The sequence below is a fragment of the Adiantum capillus-veneris genome, chromosome 28 (genome assembly GCF_014529385.1).
Source record: "Adiantum capillus-veneris isolate H3 chromosome 28, ASM1452938v2, whole genome shotgun sequence".
Taxonomy (NCBI): domain Eukaryota; kingdom Viridiplantae; phylum Streptophyta; class Polypodiopsida; order Polypodiales; family Pteridaceae; genus Adiantum; species Adiantum capillus-veneris.
This window is the reverse complement of record NC_140958.1, coordinates 31,258,821-31,279,758: the sequence shown is the minus strand read 5'-3', so window position 1 is coordinate 31,279,758 and position 20,938 is coordinate 31,258,821. Positions and strand designations below refer to the sequence as shown.

Genomic DNA, 20,938 nt, shown 5'->3' with positions numbered 1-20,938 from the left:
AGCTTTCCATCTCTGTGTGCTTGTTTTGTGTAGCTCTCTTGCATCCTCTTTCTTTACATGGTATCAGAGCCTGGTGCATGCAAGAGAGGCTAAGAGAGCAAGAGCATCACAATCCCTTCGTTCGCAATCCACGACTAGATGCTGAACAAGTTTTTCGTACAAGTTTCTGAACAGGTCTCCAAAGTGCAGTACACAGAGATTTACTGTACAAGTACAGTGGTTGTATGTACGCTTGATTGTGGACACTTGTTGAGTGTAGAAAGCGTTACAAGTACCACGATAGCAGGTTCAGCAGATTTGCAGGTTTTTGTAGATTGCATCTATTTTGTCTTAGTGCTTCAAGATGTCTGATGGTTTCAGTCAGATTGTCACTGAGAAGCTTGAAAAAAATAACTACCCTTCATGGAAGTTCAGAATAACAAATTTCCTAAAAGGAAAAGGTTATTGGGACTATGTAGAAGGAGACAATGAAAAGGAACCAGAGATTCCCGAGGCAAATGCTACAGCAGAACAAAGGAAATTCTTGAGGGACTGACAACAAGGCTAGAGCAAAGTGATGTATTGGCTTTCTATGAGCATCACAGATGGCATGATGGGCTATCTACAGGATGCTGAAACCCCTGCCATTGCATGGAAAAACTTAGGCAGAGTGTTCGAGGTGAACACCAAGGCCATGAAGCTTCAACTAAAGTCGGAGCTAAATCAGGTTAAGAGGAACAACCTCTCCATCAATGATTATGCTTTGAAGATCAAGAGTATCATTGAGGCTCTTGGATCTATTAAAGTCTCAGTGGAAGAAGATGACATTGTTCGTGCATGCTTGGATGGTCTAGGAGATGAGTATGTACATTTCAGATCTTCCATGAATACAAGAGAAGACATCCCCGTGTTCCAAGATTTGATTTCTATACTTATTCTTGAGGAGAAGAACCTTGGTCTTGACACGTCTTCTTCTCGTGGCAGAAATAGGTCTGAACAAGCCTTCTATTCTAACTCTAACAGAGGTAGAGGTAGAGGTCGTGGTTGAGGCCCAAGTGGTTGCAGGGGACAATTTCAAGAAGGTCAATCAAATCAAAACAATACAGGTGGCAGGGGAAACCAGTCTCAAGGTAGGGGGAGTCAAAGAGGTCGTAGTGCAGGATCAAGCAGGCAGCAACATACTGCAGATAACAGAGAATGTTGGACTTGTGGTGAAAGAGGTCACATGTCATGTGACTGTCCAAAGGGAAAAGCAAAAGGAAAGAGAGAACAGGGCAACTATACATCTACTAGCAGAGATGCAGATGATAGCAAAAACGAGCGCATGTTTGTTATGCAGCATGTAATGAATACAATGACTGCAGAGAATTCCACCCAAGATGATGTTTGGTATGTGGATTCAGGTGCCTCTAATCACATGACATCTCATGGAGAGTGGTTTAGAGATATGCGCAAACCAGATGTGTCGGGCTATGTGCAGATAGGAGATGTAACAAATCAAGCTTTGTACCTGTAAACTTTTCCTCAGGTGTTACATCATGCACCGCAGCTATAGGTGTCCTGTTCATAATGTACACAGCTGTATTTACAGCTTCAGCCCAGAAATGATGAGGCATGTTCTTCTCATTCATTAATGCACGTGCAACCTCTGCAATGTGCCTGTTTTTCCTTTCTGCGACCCCATTCTGTTGTGGAGTATATCTGCATGTAAACTGCCTGCGTATACCATGCATTCGCAATCTGAAAAATCGTTGGAGAAGTACTCTCCCCCTCCATCTGACCTCAATGTCTTGATTTGAGTATCTGTCGCCTTCTCAATCATAACTTTGAAGTCCTGAAAGTGACCAAACACTTCACTTTTGTTACGCATGAAGTAGACCCATACTTTCCTTGTATGGTCATCGATGAAAGAGACATAATACCTACAACCATGTATACTTGCAGTATCGGTTGGACCCCAAACATCTGTGTGCACCACCTCAAGTGGATTTTTACATACATTGCGCTCATGTGGAAATGACCCTTTGACTGTTTTCCAAACTGGCATGCTGTACACACTTTATGCATACCATCGACCTTGAATTTGGGCAAACCTTTTACAATCTATTTTGATTGCATGCTGCGCAATCTCTGCTCATTGACATGGCCAATGCGTTGTGCCAAATGTCAACATCAGCCACAACACCTGTGCCCTATGAAAATAATGTAGCTTTTACCTCAGGCATATCTACATTCAACGTAAACATTCTGCCCACACATTTGCCCTTTGTGATCAGCTTACAGCCATTCTGGAAATCTTCTACATAATAGCCATTTGGATTGAAGCGAACCTGCAAACCCTGCTCAACCATTTGTCCAACAGAAACAAGATTCTTTGTAATGTTTGGGACATAAAGTACATCTGCTAAGTACTTTGATTTTCCACTCTTCGTATTTAGAGGTATGTCTCCAACATGAGCAATGGGGTGAGCTTGAAAGCATTTGGTTGCATAGCTTACGTGCATGTACCAGATGAGTTGCGTAGGAATCTGGATCCTAAAGCAGAGAAATGTATTCTTGTGGGATATTTCCTTGAACAAAAGGGGTACATGTGCTACAATCCTACTACACGAGAATTACGAGTGAGCAAAGATGTAGTCTTTGATGAGATGAGTAGCTGGTACAGTAATGCACATGGCACTATTGGGGCTGATGTAAAAGATGATGTGGTTGTACAAAATGTGAGGCCACAGTCATAGGTTTTGAGTGGAACACAAGAGTCCTCTTCTCGTGGCTCTGTTGAGAAGCCATGGAATGGTAGACTACGTACGCAGGTTACTCCACCAACAGGTACAGGGAATATATCACGAAAAGGAAAGAAAAAGGTAGATGAACCTCCCTTTATGGCTGATGCATCATCAGGGTTTTCATATGTAGACATGGATTCAGATGGTTCTGAACAAAGTCTTGATGAGGAATTTGGAATTCCGGCTGTCAGGACACCTGGTGTAAGGAAAGTACAAGAAGATGCTAGAGGGCAAATGAGTGACCTAGGACTGCGCAGATCTAACAGAGTCAAAAATCCAGTTCAAAAATTGACTTATGATCGGTATCTAGCGCATCACCAAGCCTACATGGCTAAGGTGATACAGGATGTGGAGCCCACATGTTTTGAGGATGCAGTTGGAAATGTGCATTGGGATGATGCAATGAATGAAGAGATGGCTGCATTGGAAGCAAATGACACATTGGAGTTGGTGCTATTGCCAAGTGGCAAGAAAGCTATTGGCTGTAAATGGGTGTATAAAACCAAGCATAAGGCTCATGGTAACATTGAGCGTCACAAGGCAAGGCTGGTCGCAAAGGGTTATGCACAGACGTATGGCATAGACTATGAGGAGACCTTTGCTCTAGTGGAAAAGATGACGACTGTGAGAGCTGTCATAGCAGTGGCTGCATCTAGAGGATGGATTATGCAACAAATAGATGTAAAGAATGCCTTCTTGAATGGTGAGTTGCAAGAGGAAGTGTATATGGATCAACCACCTGGTTATGTCGATCCAGGTTACCCAGATTATGTATGCAGACTTCTCAAAGCTTTGTATGGTTTGAAGCAGGGCTCTAGAGCATGGTATGACAGGATTGCCAAGTATCTTGTCAGTATTGGGTTTAGGAGAGCTCATGCTGATCATTCACTCTATGTACGTGAGAGTGATGTGGGGATTGTGGGCATTACCATATATGTACATGACCTTATTATTGTGGGTGACAATGCTATGGAGATTGATCATGTGAAGGGTCTTCTTAAACAGGAGTTTGAAATGAAATATTTGGGCGAGTTGTGCTACTTTCTTGGCATTGAGGTGATCAGGACTCCAGAGGGTGTATGGATGTCACAGAGACAATATGCTTTGGACATGTTGTCAAAGTATGGTATGGCTGATTGTAAGCCAATTTCTATTCCCTTGGATGTGAATGCAAAGTTGAGTGCAGAGAAGGGTGATGTTGTTGAGGATGTCAAGATGTACAGGAAGATTGTGGGTAGTCTAATCTACTTGACTATCACGAGGCCAGACTTGAGCTACACAGTAGGCTTGGAGAGTCAGTTCATGCAGCTTCTGAGGAAGCCACATTTGGATGGAGTACGACGCACACTTCGGTATGTGCAAGGGACTCTTGACTACGCATTGTTCTATGCAGCAGATGCGCCATTAGCATTGTATGGGTATATAGATGCAGATTGGGCAGGTAGCATTGTTGATAGGAGATCTACGAGTGGCTTCATGTTCTCTTTTGGGAGTGCTGCTGTTACTTGGAGCAGCAAAAAGCAGCCTACGATTGCTTTATCGAGCATAGAGGCCGAGTACAGAGGTGCAGCAGTTGCAGCGTGCGAGGTAGCTTGGCTATGCACATTACTTGAGGACTTGGGAGTGCAGGTGGACCAATAGATTTTCATCCATTGTGACAACCTCAACAGCATGCAGTTGGCTAGGAACCCAGTGTTCCATGCCAGGACCAAGCACATAGAGGTCCATTACCACTACGTTCGAGAGCGAGTGTTGGCGGGCGACATCAACTTGGTCCACGTCAGCACAGAGGAGCAGATAGCGGATATCTTTACCAAGGCCCTCGGAGCTGAGAAGCTTCGACGTTTCCGGACTATGCTTGGACTCTGCGACATGCAGAGCTCGAGGGGGAGTGTTGAGATGTCGAGCTCTATATCTTGAGCTGGCATCCACTACGGGTCTTGGCCGCTTACGATATTTACTCACTGGCGCATTAGGTGACCGACACGGAGGATCTCTGCCAGTGATTCTACACCTGGACTACACTTATAGTGCCAGCCTAGTACTCTTCTAGCGAGTTCACACTTAGTGACCGCATGTACATATGTGCTACTTTTCAGTTTTAGCACTTAGTCATTTTGTACTCTCTTTTCTTAGTGAAGAAGAAGAAGCTTTCCATCTCTGTGTGCTTGTCTTGTGTAGCTCTCTTGCATCCTCTTTCTTTACACCCGGGCTATACAGGTGATCGGGCGGCGTATTACTACACTTACACAACAATGGCACTAGCTCTTGGTAGATAAAACCCGGATGAACTTTTAGAGTATGGCAAACATCTCATGATTTGTTACAAAGGTGATGTGCCAAAAAAAAATAAATTGAACCTTCAAAATCTTGATACACTTCAAGTAGAAATTGTATTAAGAGCATGTATTACAGAAATATTGAAATTTTGTACAATGTCATCCACTCAGAATATCTTTCTCCACTTGTGGTTCACATACACCATTGTCTCTCTCCACCTTCGTTGACCTTCACAAGCACTCGAGTTGTTGTATGCCATTGATCTTTTAATTTTATTTTGTTGTAAATGTCTGATGGCTTGTGCTGTTGCTGAAGAGGCCAAGACTCCTTTTTCTTGCATTCGATGAATGATTCTATGATAGAACCATTCAAATAGTTCTCTCAAACTGTTAGCCTTGATTCAAGAGCCACCATGTCGTGTGTGCCTGAAATAGGCCTTTTTGGCCATGTAATGAGACTTTTCCATCCCTTGGGTGTTCCATATGGATGGGTTCCCATACTTTTGTATAAAATATGGTAAATGATTGAAAATGATGTGCTGGATATAAAAATAGATTACTTAGAATGTTTTACACTCACATAGTTACACATAAAAGAGAATCAAATACACAATAATACCATGTAGTGAGTAATCTGGGTGTCTGTCCATGCTGTCTTGAATGATTTCTTGAGAAGGTTGAGATTCTCCTTGAACTTGTTCATATCACCTTGTGACCAGTCATCTTTGTCGCACATCAAAAATAGCATGTCTATCGATCGCCAAACCTCAGCCTTCGCGTTACGAGTAGTTGGTTCTTGATCTTTGACTGCAATATGTAGCTTTTTCTAGCTCTAATACTCTACCTTGCTACATAAGATGTGTTATATATTTTTCCATGCTTTGTTAGCTTCGGATCTCGTATTCCTTGGGGTTTAGATAAAAACCTCCGTGCCTTCACCCCACCGATGGATGGTTTGCATGGGACATCCTTCTCAGCAGTTGATCTCTTTTCATCCCACTAGATTTTCACATTGCCACCATGAAGTCCCATATTTGATAGTACCAATTCTAAGCACTGCAGGGCCACTTGTCGCTCTGCTGAGTTCTTGATTTTTCAAGCAAACCCGATATATAAGTAGACCAATTTCTCCACAATTCTAAAAAGGACATGCATTGTACATATGTGGACATTCACAAGTGGTATTTTCAAAACCGGTCGAAAAGCAGGGTCCTCAATGTGAAGTGTTGGAGCTTTTCTCCACCACTTTGGGTCCACGACCTTTGCAGGCTCCATGCAGAACAAACACGACGACTTTGCCATTGCACCCATTCCACAATTATACATGCACTTTAATGTTTTGAGGTCACCTGCAAGATGCCACTGAACTTGAAAGTCTCCCCTTCCATCTAGATGTAGTACCTCTCCCTGGTTAGTCTATCGATCAATCACCTCTAGAACATTAGTTTGATGGAACACCCAATATAGAATGTCATGATCGTCTTTCTTTACCTGCAACACAAAATAAATGAGACTTAAGTAGACGTGAACATTTGAGCTCAGCTGAGAATCTCACTTACCTCAAAAGCACCAAGCCACCATATGTTAGATTCTAATTGAACACTAAAATACAAAGAATCATCAGTGGGACACTTTGAGAGGGATCTATTCATTAAAGTAATAGTAACATGTTCTAGCTTCTTGTCTTTAACAAGCTCACACTCATCCAGTTTCACCACAAAATGTAATACCCCTCGTGAATCTTCAAATGTGATGTTGTAAAACTCCACCATTCTCTTCTCATAAAAATATTATTGAACTCATCATATGCTATGTTTGCTCCATGGCCACTGTAAGTTGCTTTAATATGAAACGGCTGTCCAAGATATTCTCCGTGTGCGTCGTTAAGCTGAAGCCTCTCTTTCCAAACACTTGAGGCTGATGGTAAAATTTTGGACTTTATTCCCTTCTTAACAAAGATGGATTAGACAGATTTCTTTATAGCCGAATATCCTCTTTTGCTTACACCAAGTGAATCAAGTGTGCCTTGTATCTCTTTTGCAGGCACTGAGTTCTCTGAAATAAAGTGGTCCACTACATTTTGTTGTAGGACCTTAAACTTCTTGTCATGTACTATATCTGCTGCAAAGCTTCTACTTATAAGTGGCTTCAATCTCTTTCCTATATTGGATTTGGGGTCAATGTTTTCCTTGTCAGGATAGATTGAATCTCTACATGAAGACAATGCATAAGTAAATAACAGAAAATTTACTTAACTAACACTATTTAGACACATAAAAACAATGCATAACTAGAAAAACAAAAAATTTACTTAACTAAGACTATTTAGTCAACCAAGAAGCATCACCTTAATGCTCGGATTCTTTTCTTGAGACCTCCGGATCCGGATGCAACCTGCAATGTTTCAAGATTGCACAATTTTTTCTTTCGGATACGACCACCCAAGATGGTGTCCTTCATTTGACAACTTCGTACCTTTCCTTTCAGTTCCTGTACCTCTGTTTTGTGTTGCAAAATGGTAACCTGATCTGTAAAATGCAAATGTGAAAGATGAACAATCTCACATTGTTGAGCTTGGAGAATTCCCTTATAAGTTTCAGCTTGCCTTGTAAGAGATTTACAATAACCCAGAAGGCTGTTTTCTACATCACCAGCAAAGGTCAATAAGCTTGTAGGATTGATAAATGCTGGAGACACATTAGTCATTGGATTCTTAGGATAGAGAGAGCCTCTTGTCCAGATATCTATGTGTTTAGCTCCCTGAGCTCTGAGCGTGTCTATGGATGTAGGAGGTATATGTGTGTTTGTTTTACTCCGCTTAATCAATGGTTGGTACTCGTTGTCCAAATCAATGTGAAGGCGATATTTGGCTCGTTTCTGTGTAACATTTGTGCCATTTGAGGAGTGTGCCATTAGAAAAAGGTGCAGGTTTAATGAAAAGTGAATAGTTGATGTGGCTTCGTCCCTCCATGTTAGCCTCGTTCCCTCCATGTTGACGAGGTTCATTCAATGCAACTGAAAAGAAGATCATCCCTCAATCATTACGGACGAATGTTCAGAAGGATAAAGAATCTACTTAAAGTACACTTTTTGAACTTTTACCATGACAGACCCGTCTCTATTTTTCCCCATATTTTCTAGAGAGAGAGTGCGAAAAATACATTCTCTTAGAAGGCCCTCCAAATGACCTCTGAAATTTCCTAATGTGAAGTGGATGTAGTATATGCGCACTTTTGCCTATTCTCTTTCAAAAAACATCTTTCTTGTTTGGTGAGATATAGGTTTCCACCAACCCAAATTGAAACACAATTTCTCTGATTTTGGTTATTAAGATGCTTCCTCTATGCAATTGATGGTGATAAGCGTCTAAGGGAAGTGCCCTCTCCTCCATATCATGTTGCATCCAAAAGCCTTTCGTTGGTGAAGTCCTAAAGCCTTCACAACATCTCTACTGCTTATTTGATTGTTATCCTCACTTGCTCCATTGAGGCATGCCATGACAGTAGCCTGTTTTAAAAATAGCTCGTTAATTGAATGAGGTGTCTTCACTTCAAATAGTGCATGACAAATGTTAGAGAAAAAGACTCTCTTGATTGTTTTCGATGTAGGTTGCAACACCAAGAACGTTGGATGAAGGAGGAGTTGCTATACTATCTTCTTTCAAGACCCTCAAAAAGCTCGTTTGTTTGATTATGCCAACACTTAGCAAATGCCCTACAAATTTTATTTGCCTCTCGCTCATCAATATCACCATCCTCATGCGTTCGTTCCATCCTCTTCTGAATGCTTCTTTGTTTCCTATTCTTTGTAGCCTAGTAATTTTGGTAGACCCAACAGAAGTTCCCTTGGGTGTGTTGTGTAATAGAAAATGGAGTAAGATATAGGGTGTATGTACTATCATTGCTGACATTATGTGATTCCATGTGGAACAAGTAACGAGGCTAATGATACAATAAAGAAGACCATCAAAACACAACCAGAGAGAGAGAGAGAGAGAGAGAGAGAGAGAGAGAGAGAGAGAGAGAGAGAGAGAGAGAGAGAGAGAGAGAGAGAGAGGACACTAAGATGCTACGTTGCTGAGCTACTGCAATGGCCAGACAATGAGAAAGCTAGAAGCTACTGAATATGGTGCACCATGAAGTAGCTGCAGAGGCTAGAAGGAGAGAGACAGAGTTCAGCGTGAGCCCTAAAACAGAAGACAAGCACAACTAGGAGCCCAAAAGGAGAGGCAATGGAGGAAGGGGGGGGGGGGGGGGGGGGGGGGGGAGAGAGAGAGAGAGAGAGAGAGAGAGAGAGAGAGAGAGAGAGAGAGATGGAACATGAAGAATTCTGAGGGAGGGAGGGACCCTCGAAGCAAGCGCTCAACGACGGCTAGAAGTAATGACGGTGAGAGCATGTTCAATAGCATTTAATGGTCCAAGTCAGCTTAAATTTTTAAAGCCCGCCCGCCTTATTCTCTCCCTCTACCAAAATGTCTTTATACTTTTACTTATAACATTTGAAATTAAACAACCCACACCCCTCTCTCTCCCCTCTTCCAAAGGGGTGTCCAAGACCCTCCTTTTTGGTACCACCTATACATGCTTTCACCCTACTACAATTAAAAAAGGTGAGACAATGGCTAAGAGGTTTTTGAGAGAAATTGGTATTATGTATATGTGGATCCTTCAATGTATATCTCACAAAATCAGGGTGGCGAGTTTGTATTATAATTGATATGTGTGCAATATCTTTTTAGGTATTAGATGTAACTAAGACCAAGGAGCTAAACTAGCCACAAAGGTCTATAGCCGACTGTAGTGGTGTCAAGTGATGAAGAATACTTCTATACGGCATGCTTAAAGGATCCGTAGTCGAATTGCTATTTGGCAATGATAATTTTGTTGTCAATATTGGACTCGTCAAAACGGAGCATGCTGAGTCTTAAAATCTCAAATACGCCGAGCTGAAGTAGTGTCAAGTGATGAAAGCCTTCCACATTGGATCTTCCTTAAGAAAGTTGCGAAGGGTTCTTCAATGAGTTGCTTTGTATTAGAGACACTTTAGTAATCCTGTAAAGTCTCAACAAGGCTAGAGCCTAGTAACACTTTTCAATTTAGCACCATTGATGTTGGATTCTAGATAGGACGTATGCCCATGTCAAACACACTGTGAAGGATGCACATGATCAACCGCTTCTAGTATGGTGCAAAGATAAACATTTCTAAGGAGCCTTGAGAGAGAATTCTTCAATCAAAACACTTATTTATTACTTGAAAAAATTGGATCTTTTTAGAATATGATCTCACACAAGTTAAACTGTTAAAGAGTGCTTCACTACCAAAACTGAGCATGTGAAATAATTTCCACAAGGCAATACCCCATTTTTAACGATGCCTATATCTCCACAGTGTCCAGTTGCATAAAATGTTGCTTTACTTCTTAGAGTATAGTCCATGTCCTTTAATTTGTAAGTCTATGGAGACCATTCAAAGGAGATTGATACCTAATTCGGCAATTGGCAATATTTGGGGATTGAATTGGGACCAAAGTAGGTTTCATGTTGAGTGGTGCAAAACTCAAACTTAAATTTCCATAGTGGGTTCATTGTCAATATTTCAAAGAAACTTTGCAATAAAATGTCGAGGACTAATACTTCTAGACCACATCTAGACTAATACTTGTCAACTTCAAATAGTCCTCCTTGAACACATTCACCATACATAGAATTGATTGTAAGGACATATTTTCCAAGAAGCTTCTAAATTTCCCCTATATAGGAGACCATCCTTTGTAAAAGACACCTTTCCTCCCCTTAATTTGAAATCCCCTTCCTTAAGTGATACCATACAATTTACAGAATACCTTAAGAAAATTTTGAACCTTTTCCTCACGTATAATGCAAACACTTCATATCTAGCCAGGCTAACACTTTCGGCGCCGCTTGATGTTGATGTGGATGCAGGGCTCTTCTTCCTCCTGCTTCTCCTTACGCCGGTCCTTGTCACATGCAATCTTAGCACTGGGTTGTTCCTCCTGATCTTGGAAATCATGGAAGCTAGACACCATATTTTGCATCCCATCACCCAAACCATTGCTAACATTGTGCTCATCACCATCGTCATCATCACCATAGTCGTATGAAGTTCTGCTGGGACTGATCATCGCCCAGATGGGGACGTCGGGGCCATCGTCATCCTCACCTAGCTGTGAGTTATCATGAGGGTAAGCTTTAATGGGCTTGCCCTTCTTCACATTCGCATTCGAATTTTTTTTGGCTTCAGTGGAAGATTTCTTTACAGCGCCAGAGATGGTCACCTTCTCTTTTAGCCTCTCAAACGCCTTAAGGCTCTTGTTTTCTGTTGTAGGCTGAGACTTTATCTTTTTGGGCAGCTTGTGGTCCGACGACATTGGTGGCCTTTTTACTTTATCTGTCCTTGTTGATGCATAATCAATTGCGTTTTTTGCTTTCAGCTTGTCTCCGCTATCTTCATCTTCATCAGAATTAAACAAAAAGCTGTAGTCCCGCGAGTTTTTGAGACGTTCCCTCTCGCGCCTGTCCAAGCTAGAATAACGCAATCTTTCTCTGCTTACTTTGGGTCGCTGCTTGCAAGAAAGTCCCATAGCTGCAACATCAGGCGTTAATTCCTTGAATAGCTTATAGGAAGAGCTGGTCATCGCCATCGCCTTCCCAGCCGCTTCTTGCACCAGACGGGTGGATGATGTCGAGTAGACTGCTCCTTTTACGAGCTAGAACGTAAAAAAAGCAAAAGCGGTTCACGTCAAAAGCAAACTGGCGCTATCGCTCAACCTCTAGGTGGAATTAAAATCAAACGCAATTCTCACTAATTATAACCTACTAGTACATAACCTGTTACCCTCCCTCTCGTTAGAACTCTGTTAGTTGCTTTCAGAGTCAGGCCTTAGTGTGGATCACACATGTGTATAGCCCGCAATTTCTGCATATAGTGGTAGTTTTCAATTTTGAATTTACCTCTTCCACATCAAAAAATGGAAGGGGGATCTTATATGTGAATAGTTAATTGCTCCAGCCTCCCACTCACTACTTCCCAACGGGCTAATAAGGGCTACATGCACCCAGAATGCCATCAACTTGTGACAGCTTCGCATGGCCTAGTTTAAGGTTGACAATTAGTCCCCCAAATTATGCACAACCCTTGTGTTGGGTCCGCTTCATATCGTGATTCTCCTATGTATGAGGTGCAACATCACTGATTGGTATACTTGCAAAGCTCCAAGTTCCTACCTATTATTGTTCTTTCATTGCATGTATAGTATCAATCTAATAGAATTCTCTAATACTATGATAGCCCATATCTTGTAACCGGCCTTAGTGCCATCTTCCTGTGTCATTTGGTGGTGTTTGATCTCATTATCACCGTGAATCTGCCCCTCAGATTCAACTTCCACATTGCACCCATGATATGCTGCGAGCAGCCCATCCTCTGAATCTAGTGCAAGGTGTTTCATGTTGTTGGTATGATGTTATGTTTCATTTGTCAAAAAGGACACAACATGCATATATAGATGAGAGAGAGAGGAGGGGAGAAGGAGAGAGCGGCCCTTGAATTAGTGCCCCTGAGATTCAACTTCCATATTGCACCCATGATATGCTGCGAGCAAATCATCCTATAAATAAAGTAGGGTGTTTCATGACATTCGTACGTTGATATGTTTCATTCGCCAAACATGGCACAAAATAGATGAGAGAGAGAGAGAGAGAGAGAGAGAGAGAGAGAGCATCGTTGAATTAGTGTCCATATCAGCTTCATCGCAACAATGTATATTACAACATATAGGCTGCAAAAGCGAGAGAAAACAACTACCTTCTTTTGGATTTGGCAACGGCAATTGGGTGATTGACGTATAGATGCTCTATATGGTGGCTCTTGTTGGTGCATCGATGTAAGGTCTCCGATCCCGAGCTAAAAGAGCACCATTGTACCATGAAAAGATCATAATAAAAAAAGTTACTATTTTTAACAGTTTTTCAAATTCTGTCAGTGCCATGATGTTTAGAATGTTATAAAGCTTCAAAAAGTGAATTAAAATATATTTTTTGTGAAAAAATTCCAAAATTAGTAAGTTTTTGGTCACCCGATCCGTTTAGTTTTGACCGTCTCGAAAAACTGCACACGTACCCTGAATTTGAAAAAAATGCATTTTCGGACCTCGGGGGCTGCTAAATATGGCAGGTACTCGGACTAGTACGCCTTAGTTAGAGCTTAGTATAGCAATTTACGGCATTAAATTCCGACTCGTATGGGCCCTTTTAGCCTGAAACCAATTTTTCCTAAAGTTGTGCGGGGAGGCACCGGGGCTCGAAGCTACGTGGGAGCAGGTTCCAGGCAACTCTGACCCAGCTTTAGTAGATAGGGGGCGCCCTCTTGTCTTGTGGGACTTGTGGGAGAGTTTTCAAGCTTGACAGTGAGTGTGAGAGCCAGTTAGATTAGCTAATTGGACACTTGGTAGGCAGGAAACTAGACTTGCCATGCATGATGTGAGAGCTCACTCAGATGCAAATAGCAAGGCTGGTCGATTTTCAGCTTGGAGGAGCCTATTTAAAGGTGTGCTCACACACACACACACACACACACACACACACACACAGACACATGCTCACACACACACCCAGTACACACACACACACACACCTACACACTCACACCTTGGGGAGGTGCTGCTGGTACACACAGTTTTTGAAGGAGAAGCAAAGGAGGGAAGTGCTGCCGAATTCTCGTCTTGAGAACTCGTTTGGATCAGAAAATCGACAGGATTTTCAGCCCCTAATCGTGGTAATCATGATTTAATTTATGCTCATCTGTAAACCTCTTTATCATTCTCTTAAAATTCTCGTCTACTATGCTTAGTCCTAGCTATAATTCCCAATAGCTATACTCTAAATCTCCATAGCTATACTCCATTATATAATCATCAACCAATAGCCGATTATGCAACCATTCATCACTCTTAATCAATGGTTAATGTATGATTAGGAGAGATTTCTCTCTCTAGGCAGCATAGTAATTAATCTGTCAAAGCCAGTAATGATGAAATTCTTTCTTTTACCACTCAATATTGTTGTAACTAAGTTAGATTCAAAATCCTCATACATTAAGATGTGATTAAGGCAAAAATTAATCCATCATTAAGCCACTACGAAGAGAATTTTCTCTCACCTTTGCATGCGGAAATTCTGCATCTTTCTAATTGCACTAGGAAAGTGATTGAGCTTGCTTAATTCATCTCTCTTGTAAATTAATTAGTAAAATTCTGAAATTCTTAATCATCTAAGCCAAGTGATTAACTTTAGAGCCGGTTCCCATAGGACAAGTAAAGTATTACCCATAAAATTACTAGGTCTCGAAGGGCAAAATCTAACCCTCTCGTATAAGGGGGGATTATTCAATGATTCTAATCTATCAATTGGATTATTATGATGCTCTCGGACCTTGGATCTTTTCTTCAAGTTTATCATTTAAAGTAGTGAGTATAAAATGGCCCCGGTTAAGAGAACTCGCTTCGGTGGTGCCCACGACCGCGAGGCGGGAACGAGTAATGTGAATGGGAAAGGAAAAGCTGCCATGGATGAACAAGCACTGTCCATCTCACGAGCCATTGACGAAGAAATGGAAGAGGTAGGTCACAATTTCATTCAAGTTGTTTAATTTAACATTGCACACGTTTAGCTAGGAAAGAACATATCCCCAAACATGTTGGAGAAATCCGATGGAAACCTCGGCATTTGAATTCATTTGTACATTAAAGTCTGAAGTAAGAAATCAATGATTGATGGATATACTGTTTGCAATAGGAAAGAATGTCTGCTAGAGAAAATTTAGCTCAGCATGTTCATTCTACTTCCAATGTTGATACTAGTCCGAACCCCCTCCTGATCACAGGGGGCATAGTTCCTGGTTAAGGGCTCTTGAATCCACGTCTACTGGTTAAGCGGTGGGAACCCACGTCTGCTGGTTAAGCGGTGGGAACCCACGTCTGTTGGTTAAGCGGTGGGAATGTCCATGTCGTGCTTTCTATGTGGTGGACATACCTAGTTGTATGGACAGCTAGGCGACAGCGGGAGGAGTAAACTCTCGCTGGAGGGGGGATGTTGTACCTCCAGAACATTGCAATTTTAATGAATAAGTTTGAGTAGAATTCTTACTAGAGTACTGTCTTGGTGCCGCTTTGCAATACTGATTGAAGGGCTGTCTTAACGAACATTGTGATTCGGAATCTAATCAAGGAATGTTTATGCTGAACAATCTTTGTGGTAGTAATTAGGACACACAAGGAAGTGTGAGTGTGGGGGTGGAAAGTGGGGGCTTGGCTCAGGTTGCCAATGCCTATGAGAAGGGTGGTCCCGATTGGTCGGGAACTCTCTGTCCCCATAGTGTTTAAATTGATAATAGTAATACTCATTGCCCTAGAGCGGCGAAGTCTCAAGTGTACGTGCCTCTGAAACATGGGAAAAAAGGCACTCGAGATTTCTCTCCTCTTGGAAGGTGGGTCTTAGGATCGCTAGATAGGTTAAGTACGCTTCCCCTGCGAGGTGGAGCTAGATCTCATTGCTAGTAGGATCGAACTCGATTCACCTTGTGATGAGAGATCGTCCGCTAGTTGAACCCTGAACCACTTTGTTTGCTTCCGCTATAGATCTAGTGACCACCAGGTTCACCATTAGATCCGCCGTTTGATACGGTGGGGTGGGGACCTCACAATCGAAGTCAATGGAACTCCAGAAAAGCTGGAATAGGCTTGTCCTAGCAGGAGGGGCATAACACATTAATCATATGCTTTGTTACATCCATGAAGAATAGAGCAGGCTTGCTGCCTTATCGTCAACATGTAAACCATGTGCAACGGATTGCAAGATGGCTTGGCATACCCCTCAACCTTGTGTGTGTGGGCAACACGAATACCTCCAATGCGGAGATCTCACTAAATCTCCACTTAGTAGCAATGTTGCGCTCTCTATGATCGACGCGGAGAGAGAGAGAGAGAGAGAGAGAGAGAGAGAGAGAGAGAGAGAGAGAGAGAGAGAGAGAGAGAGAGAGAGAGAGAGAGAGAGAGAGAGAGATGAACATTGGGGAGGAATTACTTGACAATTGCAGTATTGTTGTTGTACTTGATCATGAAGGACCTCATCTGGTCTCTTCCAATGGTTTGTACGACATTTAAAAACTCTTCTTCTGCTTCCATTTTCTCATCTTCGTTCTCTCTCTCTCTCTCTCTCTCTCTTTCTCTCTCATACACTCACACACACACACACACACACACACACACACACACACACATGTTGCTATTTAGATGCGGTTTATCTCCTTCAGGTATTTAGGAGTGGCTTGTTGCCATTTCCTAGGTATATATAGCCGGTGACTTGTCTCAGTAACTAGTATTGGCCTGGGAAAGATCTTGTGATTAATGGTTTGAATTTACTAGGTAACTTTGTGCTCTATAGATCTCTCTCTCTCTCTCTCTCTCGCTCTCTCTCTCTCTCTCTCTCTCTCTCTCTCTCTCTCTCTCTCTCTCTCTCTCTCTCTCTCTCTCTCTCTCTCTCTCTCTCTCTCTCTCTCTACGAGACGGCGCCGATGGCTCTTCTCCCTCATGAAGATCGGACCCGCCACTTGCTGTGGAAGGGGTTTGGCTACTCGCACCGTCCCCTATAAAAGGTGAGCTTCCTTGCTCACTTAGCATTGGTACTTATGTGCTTCTGTGGTGTGTGTGTGTACTAGTGAAGGGTTGCCTGTACCTTTGGATTGTGAGGGTTTGCCATCGAGGGTGTGTATTGTTAGATTGTTTGGCTGTATGGCAAAAGGTAAAGACAAGCAAGCTAATGTGGAGCTGGCTGCTCCGACTCAATCTGTGGTGACTTAAGTTACTACTATGGAACTACTCTCCAAGCTTCATGGATGTGTTGTGATTCACTTTTGATATGGTAATAGAACTCATGCATGTCTTGGCTATACTAAGTTGAAGTATGAATGCTATGCTGCTATGTCATAACTAGCTTGCTTATGGTTGGCAACTTCCACTGACCCTTTGGTATTTGCGGCATTTCTTTTTACTCTCCTTTCGAGCTTAGGTATTTCTTTCAATATATGTCTACTGACCTGGCATAGGCGTGTATACTAGCAGAGAAATACATTGAAAGGTTGTATCCGTTCTTTAATGCAAGTTAATAGAATTCCTTGAGACTTTTTATGGCTAAGAAAGTAATACTAGTAGTTCTTTTAAAACAAAGCATCAATGAGGAGGAAACATCTTACATAAAACTTGGTGGATGACCCTATATTATATGGTGGGTATTGGCTTACTTTTGAGAGGTTTTTGAATAAGCAGAGCTAGTCTATTTTACTGAGGCAACTACTACGGTTATTTTTCTGATGAGGTGCCTCTAGGGTTTGGTATTTTACTTATAGTATTGAGCTTGCCTTTTTTGCTCAGATACGTTCATGAAACAAAGATATTCATGTTGATTGCTGTGTGACAGATCTATGGCAAAGCTCTTCCATAGAATATAAGCCTGATGTTTTTTATGACGGTCAGAATATCGACTAACTTGGACATTTTTGTTAACTTAAACATGTACTTCTATCTAAGGATTGGGCTAGTCCTATCTTATAGTTGCTCATGTGGCCGAATATGGTTGTGAATGGTTGGTTATATTTAAAGGAAAGTAACTATGTATTGGATATGGTTCTTTAGGTGATACTAATAGTTGTAACCTTAATTGGGTTTTGGGTAATGCCATTGCTGCCTATTAGGCCTTACCGGGTCGGTGACTTTGATTTACTATGTTCCTTTGAAGCTCAATGACTTTCTTAAATAGAGGTCTCCTGACATATCATAAACACTTTAGGTTTGTAATATGATAAACTTACATTTGAGGCTTATAGCCTTATTGCATCAATTTTATGTTATTTAATGGGCCTTAGCGGCACACCCCCTTGGCCTCTGGAAACAACTAGGGGATTTTGAAATATCCCACCTCTACTTGTTTGTGATTAAATGGAATTGAACATTCATGTGGTTTTTTCGCCTCCGTCTAGGGAGGTGTATTACATACTTACTAACATTTCTTTATGTTACAGGAGACTCCAAAGTATGGATTGACTGCACGTATGAGCACTATTACTGACCCTAAAAAATAGCGGCAATTAATGCCAAAATTTGTAAAGTCAAGATACAGGTATATGTGACCGACTTCGGGGCTAAAAAGCCTCATAAACTCGTCTCTGGCCGTATCTCATGAGAGCTTGCAAAGCTAAAGCAGCTCCACGTGTGTTCCTTGCAACCCCTTGTAAAAGAAACCATCTATGAATATATGTTATTGTTAGCTTTACCTTTCTCACTATTAGTCTTTGAAAGAAATCTAGTATTATCGTGGATTAAACGCCACAACCATCAAGATCAAGTATCCTCTACCAAGAGTAGATGAGTTCTTTGATTAATTCCATGGGGCAAGATACTATACAAAGATAGATCTTCGTTCAGGATACCACCAGGTGTGTATCCTTATACAAGATATCTCCGAAATTGCCTTTAGAACACGATTCAAATTAGGAAACTTTTGAACTCAGTTTTGGGCCTTTTAAGAGTGCCACATCATCAAAGTTGTACAAAAGAAAGCAACCCGGTAGACCCCTCTAAATATTGCTTAGAAAGTTCTTGAAAAATGGATTCTAAAGAGCCAAGGTCCGAAAAGTTTGGATGACTTCTATGAAAGTTATGCCATTGTTTTTCAATCAGCTAGGTTTTGTTACCGTTACGGTAATCTAAAATAACCTTTTTCTAGATCTACATGAAGGCAATGTCCGATACATGCATGCTATATATCAATAGATAGTATTTGAAGAGTAGATTCTAAATATCCAATCTCCGACAAGTTTGGATCTTATTTGCAAAAAAATTTACCGATCCCCACTTTTTGAAAGCTATGCCACATCAACAATTCTTACAAGGCCCATTTTTGAGTCCAAACTTTTCCTAATGCCGTCATTTTGAATTTTTGGTTATGCCTTTTGGTCTAACCAATGCTCCTGCTATATTTATGACACTCATGGATAGTGTCTTATGTCCCTATCTTGGAAAATTTGTTGTGGTTTTCCTTGATGACATTCTCATGTACAGTAAGACTGAAGATGAACACACATAACACTTACGATTAGTGTTTGAACAGCTACGAGCTCACGCGGTGTATACTAAGCAAAGCAAGTGTGATTTCTTTAAAACAAAGATACATTACCTCAGTCATGCGATCTCTTATTCTGGCATCAAAATGGACACTGACAAGGTCACTGCCATTCTTTGATGGCCACATCCCAACACGATTGAGGAGCTTCAAATATTGTTAGGCATGGCTGGATTTTATCGACAATATATTTGTGATTATGCCAAAATTACTGTTCCTATGAAAGATCAACTTAAAGAAAAGGTAATACCTTTTCTTGGGAAGAAGCCCAAAAATGCAGTTTCGAACAGCTCAAGGTAGCTATAGCCACTGCTCCCATCCTAGCAATCGTCGACCCACTTAAGCCGTTTGTGGTAGAGACTGATGCTAGTGATAAAGCAATTGGTGCGGTACTTCTCTAGAAGGGAAGACCTATAGCCTTTGAAAGTAAAAAGTTAGATAGAGCTTAACAAAATTATTCTGTCTACTATGAGAGAGAGATCTATGCCATAATTCACAGTTTAGGAAAGTGGCGACACTATTTATATGGTGCCAAGTTTGCAGTAGTTTGTGACCATGAGAGTATCAAATGGTTTACTACTCAAATGGATTTGAAGGGCCGTAAAGCTAGATGGGCCAAAATCCTTCAAGATTATGATTGTAAGCTACAATATCGCAAGGGGCGATATAATGTAGTAGCGGATGCACTAAGTCGGATGCCTCAGATTAATTCACTTGCATTCATGGAAATAAAGAGGGGATTTTTAGAGTCATTACATGGAAAGTGTGCACAAGATCAATCATATGCTAAAGTGTGGAGTGCAGTTTTAAAAAGGGATCCCTCAATTCACATGTCTCTGAACAGCCAAATCAACATGTGTTTGTACGCGCAAATAGAAACTTCAACACACAGAGATCCACCCCTACTCAGGAAGAGCTTAAGTGATGGAATAATTTTTCCATTGATGATGGCTACTTACTCCACAAAGGTAGAGTATGTGTGCCAAAGGACTTAAACCCTAGGCACCAAATCTTATTTGAGTGTCACGATAGTCCAAGTGCTGGTCATCCAGGTATTTGTAAGACGTATGCCTTAATTCGACGGCAATTTTATTGGCCGAGCTTACATCATGATGTTGAAGAGTACGTACTAAATTGCCAACAATTCCAAGTTAATAAGGTAGAGCGCCTCAAGTTAGGTGGCCTTTTACATACTTTAGAGATTCCACAAGGTAAGGGGGAGAGTATCTCTATGGATTTTGTAGTAGGACTACCTACTACAAATCATGGCCATGATGCCATTTGGGTAATTGTAGACCGTCTCACGAAGATGGGTCGATTCATTCCCACTAAGACTATGGTTAAGACACCAAAATTAGCATGGCTATTTGTAGAGCAAATATATAAACTCTACGATCTTCCAGCTAGTATCATTAGTGACAGAGATCGAAAGTTCGACAATCACTTATGGAGAGCTCTGTTCCAGAAGTTGGAAAATAAACTTAATCTAAGTAGGCTGATCATCCAGAAATGGATGGTCAAACCGAAAGAGTTAACCAAGTGCTAGAGGATATGCTACGATTGTACGTTAGCAAGAAGCAAACCAATTGGGAAGACTACTTACCTACATTGGAATTTTCTTAGAATAGCTCAAAGCATGTGACTACATGGTTTAGTCCATTTATGCTTTTATTTGGATTTCAACCTAGATCACCCATTAC

At 41.4% G+C, this 20,938-nt stretch overlaps 1 protein-coding gene across 1 annotated transcript; it reads right to left on the bottom strand.

Moving 5' to 3' along the window:
• Positions 1–10,370: 10,370 nt before the first annotated feature.
• LOC147420241 (uncharacterized) lies at positions 10,371–11,753 on the bottom strand. The gene has a single exon (XM_086504974.1). The coding sequence runs from the start codon at positions 11,705–11,707 to the stop codon at positions 10,949–10,951; it is 759 nt and encodes a 252-aa protein (XP_086361100.1). The 5' UTR covers positions 11,708–11,753; the 3' UTR covers positions 10,371–10,948.
• Positions 11,754–20,938: the final 9,185 nt, after the last annotated feature.